The sequence below is a fragment of the Danio aesculapii genome, chromosome 24, assembly GCF_903798145.1.
Source record: "Danio aesculapii chromosome 24, fDanAes4.1, whole genome shotgun sequence".
NCBI classification, from domain to species: Eukaryota; Metazoa; Chordata; class Actinopteri; order Cypriniformes; family Danionidae; genus Danio; species Danio aesculapii.
In genome coordinates this window covers 24,008,098-24,025,645 of record NC_079458.1, presented here as the reverse complement: position 1 = coordinate 24,025,645, position 17,548 = coordinate 24,008,098, and the positions used below count along the sequence as shown (strand labels likewise).

At 34.3% G+C, this 17,548-nt stretch overlaps 1 protein-coding gene across 1 annotated transcript in view; it reads right to left on the bottom strand.

Moving 5' to 3' along the window:
- cntnap2a (contactin associated protein 2a) overlaps positions 1–17,548 on the bottom strand; it is a 765,137-nt gene that overhangs the window by 380,469 nt on the left and 367,120 nt on the right. The window contains exon 9 of the mRNA XM_056451014.1: positions 127–276. Coding sequence (XP_056306989.1) covers positions 127–276 — 150 coding nt within the window. The remainder of the gene's footprint in view (positions 1–126; positions 277–17,548) is intronic.

Genomic DNA, 17,548 nt, shown 5'->3' with positions numbered 1-17,548 from the left:
AATTCAAAGGCCTTTGTAAATCAACGTCAGCATCTAATGCACCAGGGAGAGTGAGAAGATCTGAAGAGCTATTCTTATGGTGCTTTGGCATTCTCACTTTCGGTCTCTGTGCATTTCTGAACTTGCCTCCAAAGTGGTACGTGCTCCCAGTGGTGATCAGGACTGGAGAGTTGGTTCTCACTGCTGATGCTTCATCCCCATCTATGGTCAGCATAGCAAAGTTTTCTTTGGCCAGGAAGCGGACATCATGCCATTCACCATCATTCAGTCCAGAACCTACAAGAAAGAAAGAAAAACGATATTGCGCTTGAAAATAGCGAATTTTTTTATGTTTCAAACACCGAATACATCCAGTCAAAACATACACACATTACATCATTGGTGGAAAGAGTACTGAAAAATCATACTCAAGTAAAAGTACCATTACTTTTTGGGCCCAAAAGTACATTTCAGTACTCTTTCTTACTGGGCCCAAAAATGTAATGCAAATAGAGTAAAAAGTATCTCTTGTAAATGCTATTCAAAGTATGAATAAAAAGTAGCCTTTATAAAAGTAGTCAAGAATAGTAAGTACTACGCTATGAACCGCTGAAGTGTTTACATGTAATTTGTGCATAAGTGTGTGAAAACGTAATATTCTGTAGTGCATTGTTATTGATTAAATTCATTTGGCGATTTTAGTCATTATACAGTACATATCCTTCATGTTCTTATCAGTGACATGCAGCCCAAACACTCTTGATCATTGCATGTAAAGACATTTTGGACATCTTTTTGGGCACTTTTAATGCTAAGAAATGGTTTGCTGAATTTATAAAGTGCCCATGTCATGAGGTAGTACAGTATGGGTGCTTTCACACTTGGTTCAACCGAACCCAAATTCGATTGTCCCCCCTTGCCACCTTCTCGTCTGGTTTGTGTTCACACCGTTTTTTTTCTCCTTACGCTTGCGACATCAAGCTGCTGTTTTGTGTACAGCTGTTGCTAGGTGATGGCCACGAAGGTAAACCGTAGACGTCCGCATATCATGTCATTCTGCTTTTACTGAATCTTTTGCTTTTTTTTACTAAAACCAAAATACAGAGAGCTACTTGCATCTATTTGCTGCAAAAGATAAATAAAAAACATTAAAAATGTTTAGAACATCACGTCATCTCTCCAGAAGTCGATTTTGGTGGAGACAAGCAAAAATTATCACTGTTTGCACTGGGTCAGTCCCGCTTGTCACCAAGGTAGGTGATACATATACATACACACGAATGAACGTTATGAAAACTAAAGTTTGTTTTACAGTTCACTTGCCTTATTTGGTACGATTGCATTTATATCAGAAGTGAATCGTACTAGAGTTTGCACGAACCGTACACCATTACACCTCGTACGGTTCACGGGTGCACAGAGCTAAACATACCATACTCTGACGTCGAACGAACCTGGGTGCGGACCAAAAGTGCTAGTGTGAAAGCACCTTTGATAGGATTTAGTTTTCATGTGTGATTTGATTAGACAGGAATCACAGGACTGATTTTTCTACTAAGCCAGTCCCCATAGACAAGAAAAAATAAAGTTGTGATTGCAGTTTGAAGGAAATAAATAGTGGAGTACTGAAAAAGTAGAAATAGAAAAGTACCGATAAAGCACTAAAATATACTCAAGGGAAAGTAAATGTACAGATTTTAAAAAATCCTTATTACAATTCCTGAGAAAAACTACTAAATTACAGTAATTTGAGTATTTGTAATTTGTTACTTTCCTCCACTGCATAACATTCATAGACACCTATCACTATTGATAGTTTCCTTACTATTCTTCTTTTGCTCTTGATGTCTTCACTGTAAAATGTCTTGATGTTGTCCCAATACAATTTTTGAGATTGATTTAGCAATTTTAAATTTTTTTCCACAAATTTAAGTGGATTGTACATAAAACAATTAAGTTGTCCCACAAAATCTCAGGAACTGTGTTGATTCAGCTCACTTTAAATATGTAGTTTGAAGAAGCAGCAAAAATATTTTTGCAGCCCACATGGCAAAAAAGTATTCCTTTGGCACACAGATAGAGAACTGTCTGAACTTTAATCGCAGTAATTGTGTAGTATTCTATTTTAGTGCCACCAACTGTCCTGAATTTAATTCATTAATTGCTAACAGCTTTTGAACAGCAAGGTCTGATTTTTTCCCCCTTTGAGTCCTTGGCCAGAGAATACACCACATGATGTCGTTTTCCATCAAGAATTAATTCTGGCTCATATTCAGACCAAAAGAGGTTTGTTTTATGACAAACATGACCTCCTTTTATTTTATGCACAGTTTTGGCTCCACCAGTTTCAAAGTGTCAAAAAAAAAAAAAACAACTAAAAAAAAAAAAAAAAAAAACTACATATCTTTGCTCATTACTCAAAAATGAATCTCCTAAAGTATGGTCTGAATATATTAAGAACATGTATTATATAATAACTAAATACACTTAAGTGTATTGAAGATAAATCATATTAAATTAGAGGTGTATAAAAGTCACTTCTCACCCCAGAGTTTTTTTTTTCTATTCCTGTCTTTTGTTATTTATTCAATTTCTCATATATTTCCCTTTAAACGCAAACCCTGGTTTGTACATAGTTGTTGCTAGCTATCTATGCTAGCTTTGTTCTGTAATAATTAAACAATCACAAAAACAAAACAACAACAACAACAACAACAAAAAAAGAATCTTTTTACCATCAGTACAGCATTCAAAACAGCCACCTTTCCAATGTCTGCCATTTTAGCCCATGACCAGTTCCAATTTCGATTTATAGTTATATACAAACTTCAGTATGTGTCTGACAGTACTATCTTGTTGTTCATTCATTTTCTTTTCGGCTTAATCCCTTTATTAATCCAGGGTTGCCACAGCGGAATAAACCACCAATTTATCCAGCACATTTTTACACAGCGGATGCCCTTCCAGCCGCAACCCATCTCTGGGAAACATCCAAACACACTCATTCACACATACACTACGGACAATTTAGCTTACCCAATTCACCAGTACTGCATGTCTTTGGACTGTGGGGGAAACCAGAGCACCCGGAGGAAACCCACGCGAACGCATGGAGAACATGCAAACTCCACACAAAAACGCCAACTGAGCCAAGGCTCGAACCAGCGACCTTCTTGCTGTGAGGCGACAGAACTACCTACTGCGCCACTGCTTCGCCCCTGTCTTGTTGTCAAAAATTATAATGAATAATAAATACATTTTGAAAGTTGCTTTTAGTCATGATAGATTTATTGATTAATTAGAGCATGGCAATAATTAATGTCATAATTATCAGAGCTGATTCTTCCTGTTTCCAGATTTAGATGTTTTTAAAAACTGTTGCCAGGCATCTAGACTGATTTTCAGTGGATTCGACACAGATCATCTTCAGATCATGGTGAACAAGAGTTTGTGCCAGATTTTGCAGAGCTATGGATTAGACACAGCTATGGCCAACTTTGATTTGTTTACCAAATCAACAAATTCTATGGAACAATGCCAGTCTATTATTATTATTGTTGTTTTACATTACATTTTACATTAATGTTTTCCTGTCAATAAAATGTCAAATTATCTGTTATATTAAGAGTCTCATTAACCTCAAAGAGAGAAATGACAGTATCTCTATTTTAAAAAGAGACACATGACAGTATCTCAGATGACATTACATGTTAGATTCTGGGGTCACGTTAAGAAATAATACATTTTCTTCAACAATGTTGCATATCAAAAGTGACAGTAACTTTTTGTACCTGTACTGTAAAATGTTGTTGAAGATTTATATTTTAAACCATTTTTCTTTCTTCTAACCAAAGAAGCCAGGAAAAAAAAGTTTACAATGAAATATTAAACTACAATTGCTTTCAAAATGTTTCCTAAGCAAAACCAAATCAGCATATTATTCAAATTAGCATATTATACAAACTCATTTAAATTAGCATATTATACAAATTGTAATTAATTCTAATTAGCTTATTATTAATGATTTTTGAAGAATAAGTTCTAAAGGACGCTGAACATTAAGCTTTGCCATCACAAGAATAAAGACCTTTATAAAATGTTTTACGATAGAAAACAGTTATTTTCAATTCTAATAAAATATATAAAAAAATATATTTTTAAAAGGTATTTTTATTAAAATTAATGAATCATGGTGATAAAATACAAATACATTAGTCTTGTTAACAGTAATACAATATTATGCCAAGTAACTTAATTTGATTTGATTTTCAAAACTTTCAGTATCAGGACAGATGAATCACCATGACATATACAACTTTATTCCCACTGAAAATAAGTAAAACCTGTTCATCATTGAGGAAATGTACTGTCTTTATGTATAAACTGCATTCAGAATGAATACCTGATAGAAAACAAGAAAAAATAATGTTAAATCGCTAGCCATGTTTCCATCCAAAGACGCAAGTTAGACATAGTTTTATTAGACTGAAATTTTGCATAAAACATTTGCGAATAAAGAACCATTCTATAAGTCAAAAAGAACTAAATTGTCACCTTCTGATAAACCGGCGCCTGATATCAAGAAGAAAAATTGAATTTTCTGCAGTGGGAGAAGCCACTATGGGCCTTTTTTCTTATACTGTACATTTAAAAAATGATGTATGCTGTTTGTTCAAACTACTTATTTAAAATGCACTGAAATAACACAATTTTTTTTTTTTGGAGGAGGACAACCTACAGTAATTGTTTTATGTTACTAACAAGGTAACTTAATTCCTTCATGTCGTCCCAATACAAATCGATTATGTGGAACCCAGCATTTTTTACAGTGTGCATATTGTATATTATACTGTAATTAATGACTTGCTCCTCTGAAGACAAAGTTTAATGAAGGTGCGATGCCGATTGAAGGCATGAGATGCTCTTTGGGAGCACAGCCACTAAACACAGGTAATAATACTGAACCAATTTGATGATGGACATTCGCTAAAGGATTTTAGAATGACACAAACAATTCAGATGATTTACAATGTGTTTGGTCCTCTGGTGTGTCCATTAATGCTGTCAGCCTTTCAATTAAATCTAAATCACATGACTTTTTTGATCCACATTAGGGCAGGACAATATATCGTTTGAGCATTGATATCGAAATGTGTAAATCGGCAATAGTCACATGACAGGAATAGGTTACTTATTAAAGATTAGATATTATAAGATAGACTATTTACACACAATTTTAGATAATTAAGTATTTTAAAATAATTTATACAATGATGACCATGTTTTTTTTTTGTTTGTTTGATTGTTCAATTTTAGTACCCGGATGCTGTTAGAACCTCTAGAAAACAATAAAGCGCTATTTGTTTCACTTTTATCTTTGCTCTGTTGTATTTATATATGCTTGTAATTTATTATGACTTATGCAAAGGCACTGCATAGAAAAAGACTCAGTCATCCAAATCTATTTAAATGAATGAATTCTTTCCAATTCAATTCATCAAGGAAAATCATATTCATATTGCTTTATAAAGTGATTGACAGTTCAAAATGACCATTACCTCCACGTGTGATGCCGTTGCGGGACAAAGGGATTACGAAAATGTGTTTAGGTGTACTGTAACAGCAGTTTGCGCTGTTAGGGGACAAAAAGGGACAGGATGCAAATGGACAGAAATATACAGTAGCTGTTAATACCCTGCTACTCATCAATGAAGATGAAACAACTAAACAAAGCATTATAATTCCTTCATTAATCATTAAAAACTTGTTAACAAGCTTTATTATCATTGTAAGCTTGTTAAGTGTAATGAGAATTCATTTTGGAAATTAAAACAAAAGAAATAAAAGACAACTAAACTCAAAGTACAATTAAACAAACAAATAATTAAATAATAAAAATAAATAAATAAAGTGTTTTACCCTAAATATAGAGAGATGTACTGTGTTTGTTATTTAAAACTAATAGGACTAAGATAGACACTAAAAAAGCTTTTCATTTACATTCTCATTTACATTTTCTTTGTTGATTATAATTTACTGTTTCATTTTTTAATGCAATACTCCAAAATTCACATAAAATAGATAAATGGAGAAAAAAATGGCTACTGACCCATGTACAAGCATAGACTGAATAAGATTTTAACTTCTGGAACCCGACTGCTGTGCTCAATAGGCTGAGAGAACAAAATCCCAAGCTTCAGAGATTTCTGGATTCAGGTTCAGGTTAACAAACCCACAGCAGCTGCTGATTTGACAGCTCTGATTGATAAATCAGAGAGCTGTTATTTACTCTGATGCCATCATGAAGGGCAAAAGTCATCAGAACATAATAACCAGGTTGATACTAGCGGAGAGGAATGAATTTCTTCCCATCATTAATCATGCACTGGTGGAAAGACATTAGCTCATTGGAAGGTCCCCAATGGCCAGTTTACCTCTATCTGTCACACACCACAAAACACTGAACAACTGTTCTCTCCTTCCTGACCGCTCCTCACTCTCGGCCACAGTCCACTTGGCACGAACAAGGCCAAAGTACCTTACACGCCATTACCTCTGATAAATTTGTCTCACAGAAGTTGCTTTCTGCCATTTACTCGTATGTCATCCATCAGTTTCTCTCAAAGTCTGTGTGTTTTGTGCTTGCGTAGGTGTGTATGAAGTGAGAAAGCTGGACATGCCAGTCACGAGCGCCTCAGTGGGACAGTCGGACAAACAGATGGCTTTTGTGTATAAGATAAATTATGTTAAGTGCCATAATGTGACAACAACACATCAAATGAGTGTCAGCGGCATCTGAGAGTTTGGTCTACAGGGTGAGATTGGGGTGTGAGGTGAATCTGATTATATCGAGATGAACTGAAAAAAAAAAAAAAGTCTGCTTTGAGGACATTCTTATTGGTTTTCCACATCTCCCATCCAGCAACAACCAGGGATGCCTTTCTGAAAACCATCGTTAGCCAACTATGGTCGCAAGTTGTGTGGTTAAAAACAGTTTGTTGATTTGGTGTTTCCCAAATCCGTCGTTCCAACAAACATTTGCAAATTGCATCGCAAACCTATACATTTCCAACTACACCTCTAGAGCTGTAGTTACAGTAGAAGCATAGTTACAGGTTGTGTTCTATTTCCAGTTATCCACCATATGCCCTATTCATTTAGAACGTTCCAACATTTAAACTTGGAATGATTAAAAAAAAGAAACAAAGTAATCTCTTTTAGGTGTTATTTGCTTTCAGTATTTTTACAGTTCACTTCGCTCCCTTCGTATTGCACTTTGAAAACATTTATGCCATTTTGAATGCAGCTGTTGCTCATGACGAAAGCTATAGGTGACCTAAGCGTGTAAAACAATAAAATTTGCACAAAAATTATGGGTTTTTTCTTTAAAGAAGTTGTTATTCCACACAGTTTAGAGCATCATTATGAACATTTTACATTATAACTAACGTGGTTCAAATGATGGATCTGTGACAGAGAAACTACGGTTTTGGGAAACACTCGTCACTACGCTGTTCTTTTCCTAAGCGATAGTTTCCTATGATTTCCTTTTCCTATGATAGTTTAGCCGCGAGTTATGCCATTGTTTGGGAAACGGACCCCAGACTAGAATTATTAGACCCTGAATTATTAGGCCCCTGTTTATTTTTTCCCCAATTTCTGTTTAACAGAGAGAATATATGTTCAACACATTTCTAAGCATAACAGTTTTTCTAATAACTGATTTATTTTATCTTTGCCATGATGACAGTACATAATACTTAACTAGATATTTTTCAAGATTTTAAAATGGTTTTCAAAAAATGTAAAAGCTTTTATTCTAGCTGAAATAAAACAAACAAGACTTTCTTTAGAAGAAAAACTATTATCAGACATACTGTGAAAATTTCCTTGCTCTGTTAAACATAATTTTGCAAATATAAAAAAAACTAAAATAAAAGGAGGGCTAATAATTCTGACTTCAACTATATATATATATATATATATATATATATATATATATATATATATATATATATATATATATATATATATATATATATATATATATATATATACGTATATGTATATGTATGTATCTGTGGCTTATCTAACAAAATAACCTATGATAATGATCTAGATACTAGGACACCCAAATGTATGTGTTAGATTATTAAATATTAATAAATATATTATTATTTTATCAAATACAAATTTAAAAAAAAGAAAAAATGAAGAGTTTTTCTTACATTTTGTAGTTTGTAATTTATTTTTTGCAATATTTTGCTTGAATTTAATTGTATCATCTTGCAATTTCTAAATATGTTTGGTGACTAAAACATTATTTTAATAAATATATCTCTTTAATAAATCTGTTTTGTTTAAATGCATCAAAATACATTGCTTACATTCACTGAGAAATGGATAAACATATTCATTTTCAAAATGGGATGTACTCAATTATGCTAAGCACTGTATATAATAGGTTTATAAACATTTACAAATACAGCCAGTAGATAAATTATGTCAACAATAAATGAATGATTGAATGAAATTCTATGAACCCAACAACCAGCCAACCAATCAATACGTTTGCAAATATTCTTTTCTATATTTTTTAAAACTTAAAATAGTTTTTAGTTCGTCTTGAACTTCAAAGCTTATTTCCCAATATTTGCATTCACTTACACGAAATTGAACTAGAAGTAGCAAATTAATATTAAAACTATTCCTTATGATCAGACATGCCATAAATGAGGGATAAACATTTCACACAAAGTTGAAAGCTGGACATGATGCAACACATCAACATAAATCAACAAGCTACATAAAACAAGCCACATAAGAGCAACTCTGAAATCAATGACAGCAGAAGTCGGTAGTCTGTTTAGAATAGAAAAGAGCTTTTATGATGTCAAGATTTGTTATTTTTTGAACACTTTTTGTCATTGCAATGTTCACTAATGTTAAAACATAATTTGTCCCATGTATGATTAAAAATTATGAACAAAAATATGACTAATGACCACAATTTTACAATATTATCAATAGCCATTCATTATAGCAAACAGTTAATACTTCAGAAAACAATGCTTCCTAAAACATCCCTGCACCTCACTCATAATAAACTCAAAGGTCCTCTTATTAAGTCAGAAAGGTGGCTTTTGGGACACAGACTTGATGTACACCTCCGTAATATCACCGTGTCCAGCCAACTTCCTTAATTACTCTAGAGCAGTGTGAAAGGCCAGCACCCCTGACTCTGCACTCGTTACACATTGTCACCAATTAATTAACACAACGAGGGTCCCTTGAACTCTGACAGATCAACCTGCAGTCATTACTTTTCTACCTGCCTAATTAACTAACCCTCAATGACCTTCATCTGCTCAGGATCACACACAACAAACTTGAGTCTTGCTCCTACAACATGAACGAACTCCACTTACAAGAGTAATAGATGCTCACCCAAACAGCCAAACAGATTTTGATAAATGTCTGACAGGAGTCCAGGAGCCCAGGACCATTAAAGTGTGAATGACATTTGAAGGACTCTGTGCCCTTTAAAAAAACAGATGGATCCTCTTATGGGGTTCAAAGGTAGTGATGCAATTACAGGGATGCACAGCCTCCAGCACTATTTGTCATCATGGTAAGTCTGATATTTGAGTATATGTGGGTCTGGATAAGGCTGCACACAGCGCAAGCCAAGAAGCCCCAGATGCAATAATGTCATCAAAAAGGATTGCCAGGAAAGTTTATGCTTCTTCGCTACTCTGAGGTTCACAGACACCAAGCCGTGATTAATGTTAGACTTTGCCAGGAAAGAGAGCTCCTGGGAGAGCAAGAACGTAAAGCTTCTGCTTTTCACAGGCATGTTTTTTTGATAGTAGAGTGTCTGAAATTGTCTTAGAAGCCCACCCTTTTTTTCACTTAAAAAGAATATGAATCATCTCACACTAGAATATTAATGGCTTGTCCAAGGGAGGTCTTGCTTTTGTGACCCATACACAGGCAAAACTTGTGGAGGAAATCCAGTGTGGAAGGATGTGTGTGCTCAATTTGCATGAGTAGCTTTAGTGTTTGATTCACTTAAAGACGTCAGATGTTATTGAAGTAAAATCAAAGAATGAGCCAGTGTGATTCTAGGGCCAAACAAAGTTTGTTTGGAGTTCATTTAAGGAGCTGAAACAGCTTGTCAAAGCAAACTCTTCTTTCTTTAAGGTGCTGTATGTAAGTTTTTGACTCTACAAAAGCATAAAAATACCACAATATATATGCAGATATTCAAGGAAAATGCAAAATGAACATAGGTATTTGTTTATTCTGAAAAACAATGCTAAAGTCAGTTATCCTCTATTGAAAATGTGCGTTCCATGTTGAAATGTATGTTTTTGTTTTGAGTTGTCTTGATTTTTGGTCTGTGTAACTCTGCCCACTGCCAGTTTACCCAATTATAAACAGTGTACTTCATTTCAGCCTTGAAGGTTGCCTCCATGTACATTTAGTTTAGTTTAGTTTAAACTTTATTGTCCGTTTTGCTTGGGGATGGGGATTTTCACATCTCAATGTTGAGATGTGCCCCATTCACTTCAAACAGTGATCCGATTTAAGACAACAACTGCAATTGAGTTAAATGACAAATGTTTGTATGTTTTATAAGCATTTTTTAATAAGCATTTCTTCAGGCTTTAGGAATTCTAAACATGCATCCTGATGGTAACACTTCAAAGCTGAGTTAAGGGGATGTTTATTATCTTTAAAAAATGCAATTGCGTTTTTTTTCCATAAAGGAATCAAATTGCAGACTCAAATTGCGAATGTTGTTTGTGACCAGCTATCTTATTTGCCTGATTGATAATTTGTGATCGTTTTCCTTCCATTTAAGTGTTGTGTTACCAAACCATAAAAACAAAAATATATATGAGAACACTCTCGGTTAATAATCTATATGCCATGTTTAAAGTCTGTGTACTAACATTAAAACTTCTCCACTTGCGGAGGAGACTGAGGCACTGACTTGCCTTCTTATAAACAGCCTCTACATTACTATCAAAATTCAGTTTATTGTCAATATTTGTGCTTAAATACTTAAAATTTGAGACCTGCTCTACTATTTATCCATTTATGATGACTGATTTACAAAATCTAGTATCTACTGCTCTTATTTGAATTCCCAGACACAGCTCTTTTGTTTTTACAATATTAAGATGCAATAAACTTTTGACAAACCAATCTGTGATACTATTAATATGTTAAAAATATGAGGAGCTATTCATTTCTTCCTGACAGGAAACCAATGCCAGATCATTGCCGTATTTTATAAGAGCGAGGTTTTCATCATTATTGCTCTGCAGTTCATAAATATATACATAGAAAATAAAATGGTGGATAATGCACATCCCTGAGGTACCCCTATATTTAAAACAGAGCAGTCAGACATATATGATTAACACATACACATTGTGGTCGGTTTTTTAAAAATTCTCTGATCTATACAATCAACTATCTGCTTACTCCTAAATTATGAAGATGTTCTAAAAGAAGTTGAGGTTGAACAGTATGGAAGGCAGCTAAAAAAATACATAAAGAGTATGATAACATTTGGCCTATCTAAATGATGTTAAACTTTATTTAAGAGAGTAAGAGAGGCATCCACAGTGCTCTGGTTGGCCCTACATGTGATCTCTGCAGGACAGTAGCAGCCTCTGAAGTGAAACGTAGAATTAGAGTTATAAAAATCCATACGAGGTGCTGTGAATTAGCTAATAATCAAATTACTTTAAATGTAAACATTAGCTGACCAGCTTATAGGGTAATGCTGGGTTCAAACCAAACACGGAGGACCATGTCACTCACTTTAGTTTACTTGTGGGAGGTTTTTCACCTCACTCAAATTTTCTGCTCAAGTTATATTATTTTAATTTGCTGCAAATGCATTGAGCATCCATGCTGGTTGGCAGAAATTCATCTCTGTTCGTGCATTTGCTTTGGTTTGTCTACCAACGTCGAAATGTCATTTATTAAATTGACAAAACTGAATTTCAAAAAATAAATTTATAAATATTTCTAACATGCAGATTTTTTTATAATCATAATGTGCAAGTCATTTTTAATAAAAGTGTCTGCTAAATTATAATAAATACAAAATTTATATGAAATATATAAAGTATTTGAATTATTGAAGTATACTGAATTGTTTTTGCTATGACTTAAAAAAAAGATACATATCAACACAATAAAATAAAATCTTACCACCAAGTGGCAATACAGATTGTCAGTCATTGACAATCGCATGCTATTTTGAGCAAAATTTACAGATATTTATCTAAGCAATGTTTAAGACCTCACCCTGTTTAATTCATACCTCTAGGCTGACCTGAAACAAAGCAAGAGTTTGCTTTGTATCTGGACTCTAGCCTGTTGTAGGGTTCATTTCTTGAGGCGCAGCCTGTGGGCTCCAGGAGAAGACTCTCAGACTCGCCATTATTGTTTGCAGAGGCTTTTGTGAGTGATGTAAAACACACTCACATGACCACTCGATGGCCTTCACACATTCATCCTCGCCGAATAACAAACATCGCCAGCTATTGCTGTGGTAAAAGGCTCTGGATGCATTCCTTTGACTGCTGGATAAATAAAACACATATATTCATATAAATATTTCTCTCACACTACATATATAATTTGAGCTATTATGTAGTGTGTGGGAAATATTTAAATGGATATACAGCCGTTTTTCTTATAAAAAATGAGCATTTTTCGATCAGTTCACATACTGTATAAGGAAAGTCATAGTCGATAATATTCAATAACTGAGAGTTAGAGGGACATGTAGATGTCAAAAGTATAGTGTGAGTATAGCTACTGTACATGGAAAACATTGGATATTTCAGCAGCAGCCGGTGGGATAAACCTGATATCCTCTGCTCTCAGTCACCTCCACATATCACATTGATTTTTGAAGCTTTCGCCACCCTGAAGGGAATGGCAGAACGAGATGGAGGAACTGCCTATTTCTGACTGATAAAATTTGACCAAGGCACAAGCTCTGAAATAGACAAACCTCCTGTTTTTCCTCTGGAAATGGACATGGTTAAGCAAGGTTCATGGGTCAAAGCTTTGAGCTTTTCAAAGATATTTTTTTTCATCTTGGAAAAAAGTGATGGCCTGGAGTGTTTAACCAGACACAGAGCTATAAAACAGAGGAGAATGTAACAGACACTGTTAGAGAGAGAACAGCTAAGATAACAGAGATCTCACACAGACGTTATTAAAAACGGGCAAAGTCATGGACATTAGATATCCTCTGTCCTCTACTACTGTAAATTATGGATGAGATAAAGACATAATGTCTCTGTTTCAGTAGTAATATATCGCTGCCTAATGTGTATATAGGCATCTTTACTATCATGGAGCCCAGAATTATTGATTTAGAGCAGAGTTTTTTTCATTCATTCATTCATTCATTCATTCATTCATTCATTCATTCATTCATTCTAATAACTCCACATGAATTTAAAAGTAATATTTTAGGAGTAACACTTTGTTTGAAGACTTATACTTTGTTGGAAATGTATAATAATATTTTTTAAGGAAAATAATGTACTATGCTTTATACTATACTATAATATTGTTACAGTCACCAGCGATCTAGCTACTGAGAATCGCTGGTCAACAATAAATCTGCCACCAACTGGACTACAAATCCTGTCATGCACCTCACACACACCTGTTCCGGTTTTCCATTGCTGAGTCTTGTTAAGCTGTCAACATTACAAAGCATTTACCTTGTCTTGTTTTTCCTGTTCCGTGGTTCTTGATCCTCGCTAAGTTTATTGTTTATGCTGTTAGCCCCCCGGACAGATCTATTTGCCTATGACCCGACTACTCTTTTGGACTTCCCTGTATGATTCTGTTTGACCGTTGCCTGTCTGACTACTGTTCTTAATAAATACTGCACGTGGATCCTCAACTGCGTTGTCCAGCGTCTGCTTAACGGTGTGCTTAATGAATATATTTCAGCGCTTCTTGATTCTGGTCCCTGTGACACCCACTCTGCTTATTTTGTATGTCTCTTGTGTTTAAAGGGATAGTTCACCCAAAAATTTAAATAATTTAGTTGTTTATAAACTTTTTGAGTTTCTTTCTTCGGTTGAACACAAAAGAAGATATTTTGAAGAAAGTTTGAAACCTGTACACTGCAAAAAAAAAAAATGTAATTCTCAATTTTTTTTTAATTAGTGAGCTTTTTTTTTAAACTAACTGAATTTTTTTTCCCTTAAAACAAGCAAAATGATTTGTCAAATGGCGTAAGAAATATAATCTTATGTAAAAAAAACTATAGTAATTGGCTATAGATTATTTAGCTTGTTTTAAGGAAAATGTATTATTATTTCTGAAAACAAAACAATATTTTTGCTTGTCTAGAAAATGCTTCTTGATTTAGGATTGTTTTAGATATTTGGACTATATGGACTAAAAACACAGTATGTGTTTTTCCAGCTGTTTTAATCCAAGATAACTTTTTGTTAATGCTTATTGATTACAGTCAAACCTGAGGACAGAAAGTGATTTTTTTGTTACCAATAATCAAATCTGAGAATCAAAATTAAATAAAATAGTAGCTAAAATGAACTACAATGCTTGATCTTAAAAATGGATTTATGTCTTTATGAACAGATTTTAAGCCCCTGAGTCTTCAGGCTTAGCTTACTGGTAAAGTCTCAAACCCATTCACTCTCTGTTAAGTGAATCCTTCTGTTTTGTTCCAAAAGTGAACAAAACAAAGCAAGAATGACTATTTTAATACACATTTTCCTTTTGTAAATATAAAGTTCACAATTTGCTTGAGAATATTGAACTATTCTGAAGCAGCAATTTTACGACGCGGTTGCGCAGTAGGTAGCACAATCACCTCACTGCAAGAAGGTCGCTGGATTGAGCCTTGGCTGGGTCAGTTGGCATTTCTGTATGGAGTTTGCATGTTCTCCCCGTGTTCGTGTGGGTTTCCTCTGGGTGCTCCGGTTTCCCCCACAAGTCCAAAGACATGTGATATAGGTGAATTGTATAAGCTAAATTGGCCGTGGAGTATGTGTGTGATTAAGTGTGTATGGGTGTTTCCCAGTGATGGGTTGCAGCTGGAAGGGCATCCGCTGCGTAAAACATATGTTGGATAAGTTGGCAGTTCATTCCACTGTGGTGACCCCAGATTAAAAAAGGGACTAAGCCGAAAAGAAAATGAATGAATGAATGAATGAAGCAGTAATTTGTACAAAAAAACAAACAAACTAACTAACTAACTAACTAACTAACTAACTAACTAACTAACTAACTAACTAACTAACTAACTAACTAACGACTAAAATGAAAAGAAAAAAAAAAAAAACAACAACACCAGGTTAAGCATAAAAATACACACCACACATACATAAATACATTTGTAAAATGCACAATTTAAACAAATAAATTTAACATTTTGGTACCATTTGCACATGCGTGATGTTTCCAGCACATGTTACTTTTTTTTTCTCTATGAAGGACACACACTAAAAAAATCTTATGATTTACTTAAAAAAAAATCCTCGTAACAATTTGCACGGATAAATTTAAAGTAAATTTCTCTAACTTAAATCAGGTACAAATTATAATTTAGAATTTACTTAATATTTAACCTAACACTCCTAAATTAAGTAAAAGTTAATTGATTATCTTTAATTTTGAGCCTATATTTATTTAAATTAATCAAATAATGTCAGGTTCTTGATTGAGCAGAAGGAACATTGATTTAATGAATTTAAATTAATCTTAGCAGTTACAAATTAGTACATTTGGCAGTACTTGAGCTAGTGTTAGCACAGCTATGGCTCTCCGAGTGAAGCGTTAACATTAATGCTAATAATGAAAATGCCAAGACCTAAAGCATGAGTGCTACTCTTCTGCAAGGTGATAAGCTCAAAACTAAAGAAAAACTTACTCAAAAGTCTTCTTGAACTAATGAAGATTAAACTCTTAACAAGTCTTTCTCTCAAATTTAAACACCTAATATTGCTTTTATTTTCAGAATATTCTACTCTTAATTCCATCCTATACAAAGCATGCTGAGAACTACACAAACATTTTGACTTATTCGTTATTATAATTTTCTAAATATTACTAGGTTTGCAGCGATTAGAACATATTTAGATATGTCAAGTAAATAAATATTAATATTTAACTCTTTCCACTCATTTAGCTAAATCAAGTAAATGTGTAAATATGAAATATTTACTTAGAAAATCCTTGACAATATTACAATTTAAAATTATGAGAGTAAATTAATTAGATTTTGCTACACCAAAAAGAAATTTCTTTCAGTGCATAAATTTATTTCTAAGAGGGCAAAAACAAACAAATAAACAAACAAAAAAGTGTCTTAGAAGTTAAGTCCAGCCCCCAAGTCTATGTTTCATCAAATGCTGCCTCTGTAGGTAGTGCACAGAGTTTGGAACTGAGAAAATGACTCTCTGTGTTGAAAAAGGCTGCGCTGAGACATCTGCTCATTTTGGCTGAAGAGAAATAGAAAGCAAACAGGAAGGAGTGGATTGAAAGCAAAGAAGGTGTTGAGGAACGATTCAGAGCTGCCATTGAGGTCCACAGTGAACAAACATCAGTGGATTATTGCAGAGCATCCATCAAGATCATTCACTATCTTGAAATTCCGAGCATGAGATGTACAGGAAATTAACAACACATCCTCCAGGAATAATATAAGAAATAGCTGCATCACATTCATTCTGATGCCCAAACTGTAAAAACAACAACAATCTGATATAAAGCAGAAAAAATTATTGATTATGGTTGTGATTATTTCTACATCTAAAACAGGGGTTTTCAAACTTTTAGGACACCCCCCCCCCCCCAAGTTTGTCAAATTTCACTCACGCCCCCCCAGGCACCCCTCCCTCGAGCCAAAATTATAATGCATGTGCAAACATCATTCACATATTACTTGCTGCGTTTAAAGTGTGTAGAATTACCTGATTCAGTGTGATGGCTGAGCCTGTTTCTTTGAGGACAACATGCTAATCTATGGTCAGATTCTTGACACGACTAACCGTTATTCATCTTCCACTGTCAATAGGGGTGAGCCATAGCATACTTGCTTTTGATGTATGTACATACAGAAAATGATGCTTCGCAAAGCCAAGTTTGCAAAACCCTGACAGTGTGGTTGAGTGTGGTTGAGTCGTATGTTGACATGGGCAACAATACTTTAATACAATTTTAATGTGATTAAGACAATACTCTGATAAAGACTCTACCATGTAAACAGTGATTTTTGATTACCTTAATCAGACTAACGTCATAATTGAACAAAACAGAAATGGATTTAAGACGTTGAGTATGCAGATATTAGTGGCATTACTGAAGTAAACACCGCAATCAAACTATTACCATCATGTAGGACTTTTCGCCACATTTTGTGACAAGATCCACACACGCAGCCAGTAAAGGATCACACACACACGCACACACGCACACACGCACGCACGCACGCACACACACACACACGCACGCACGCACGCACGCACGCACGCACGCACACACA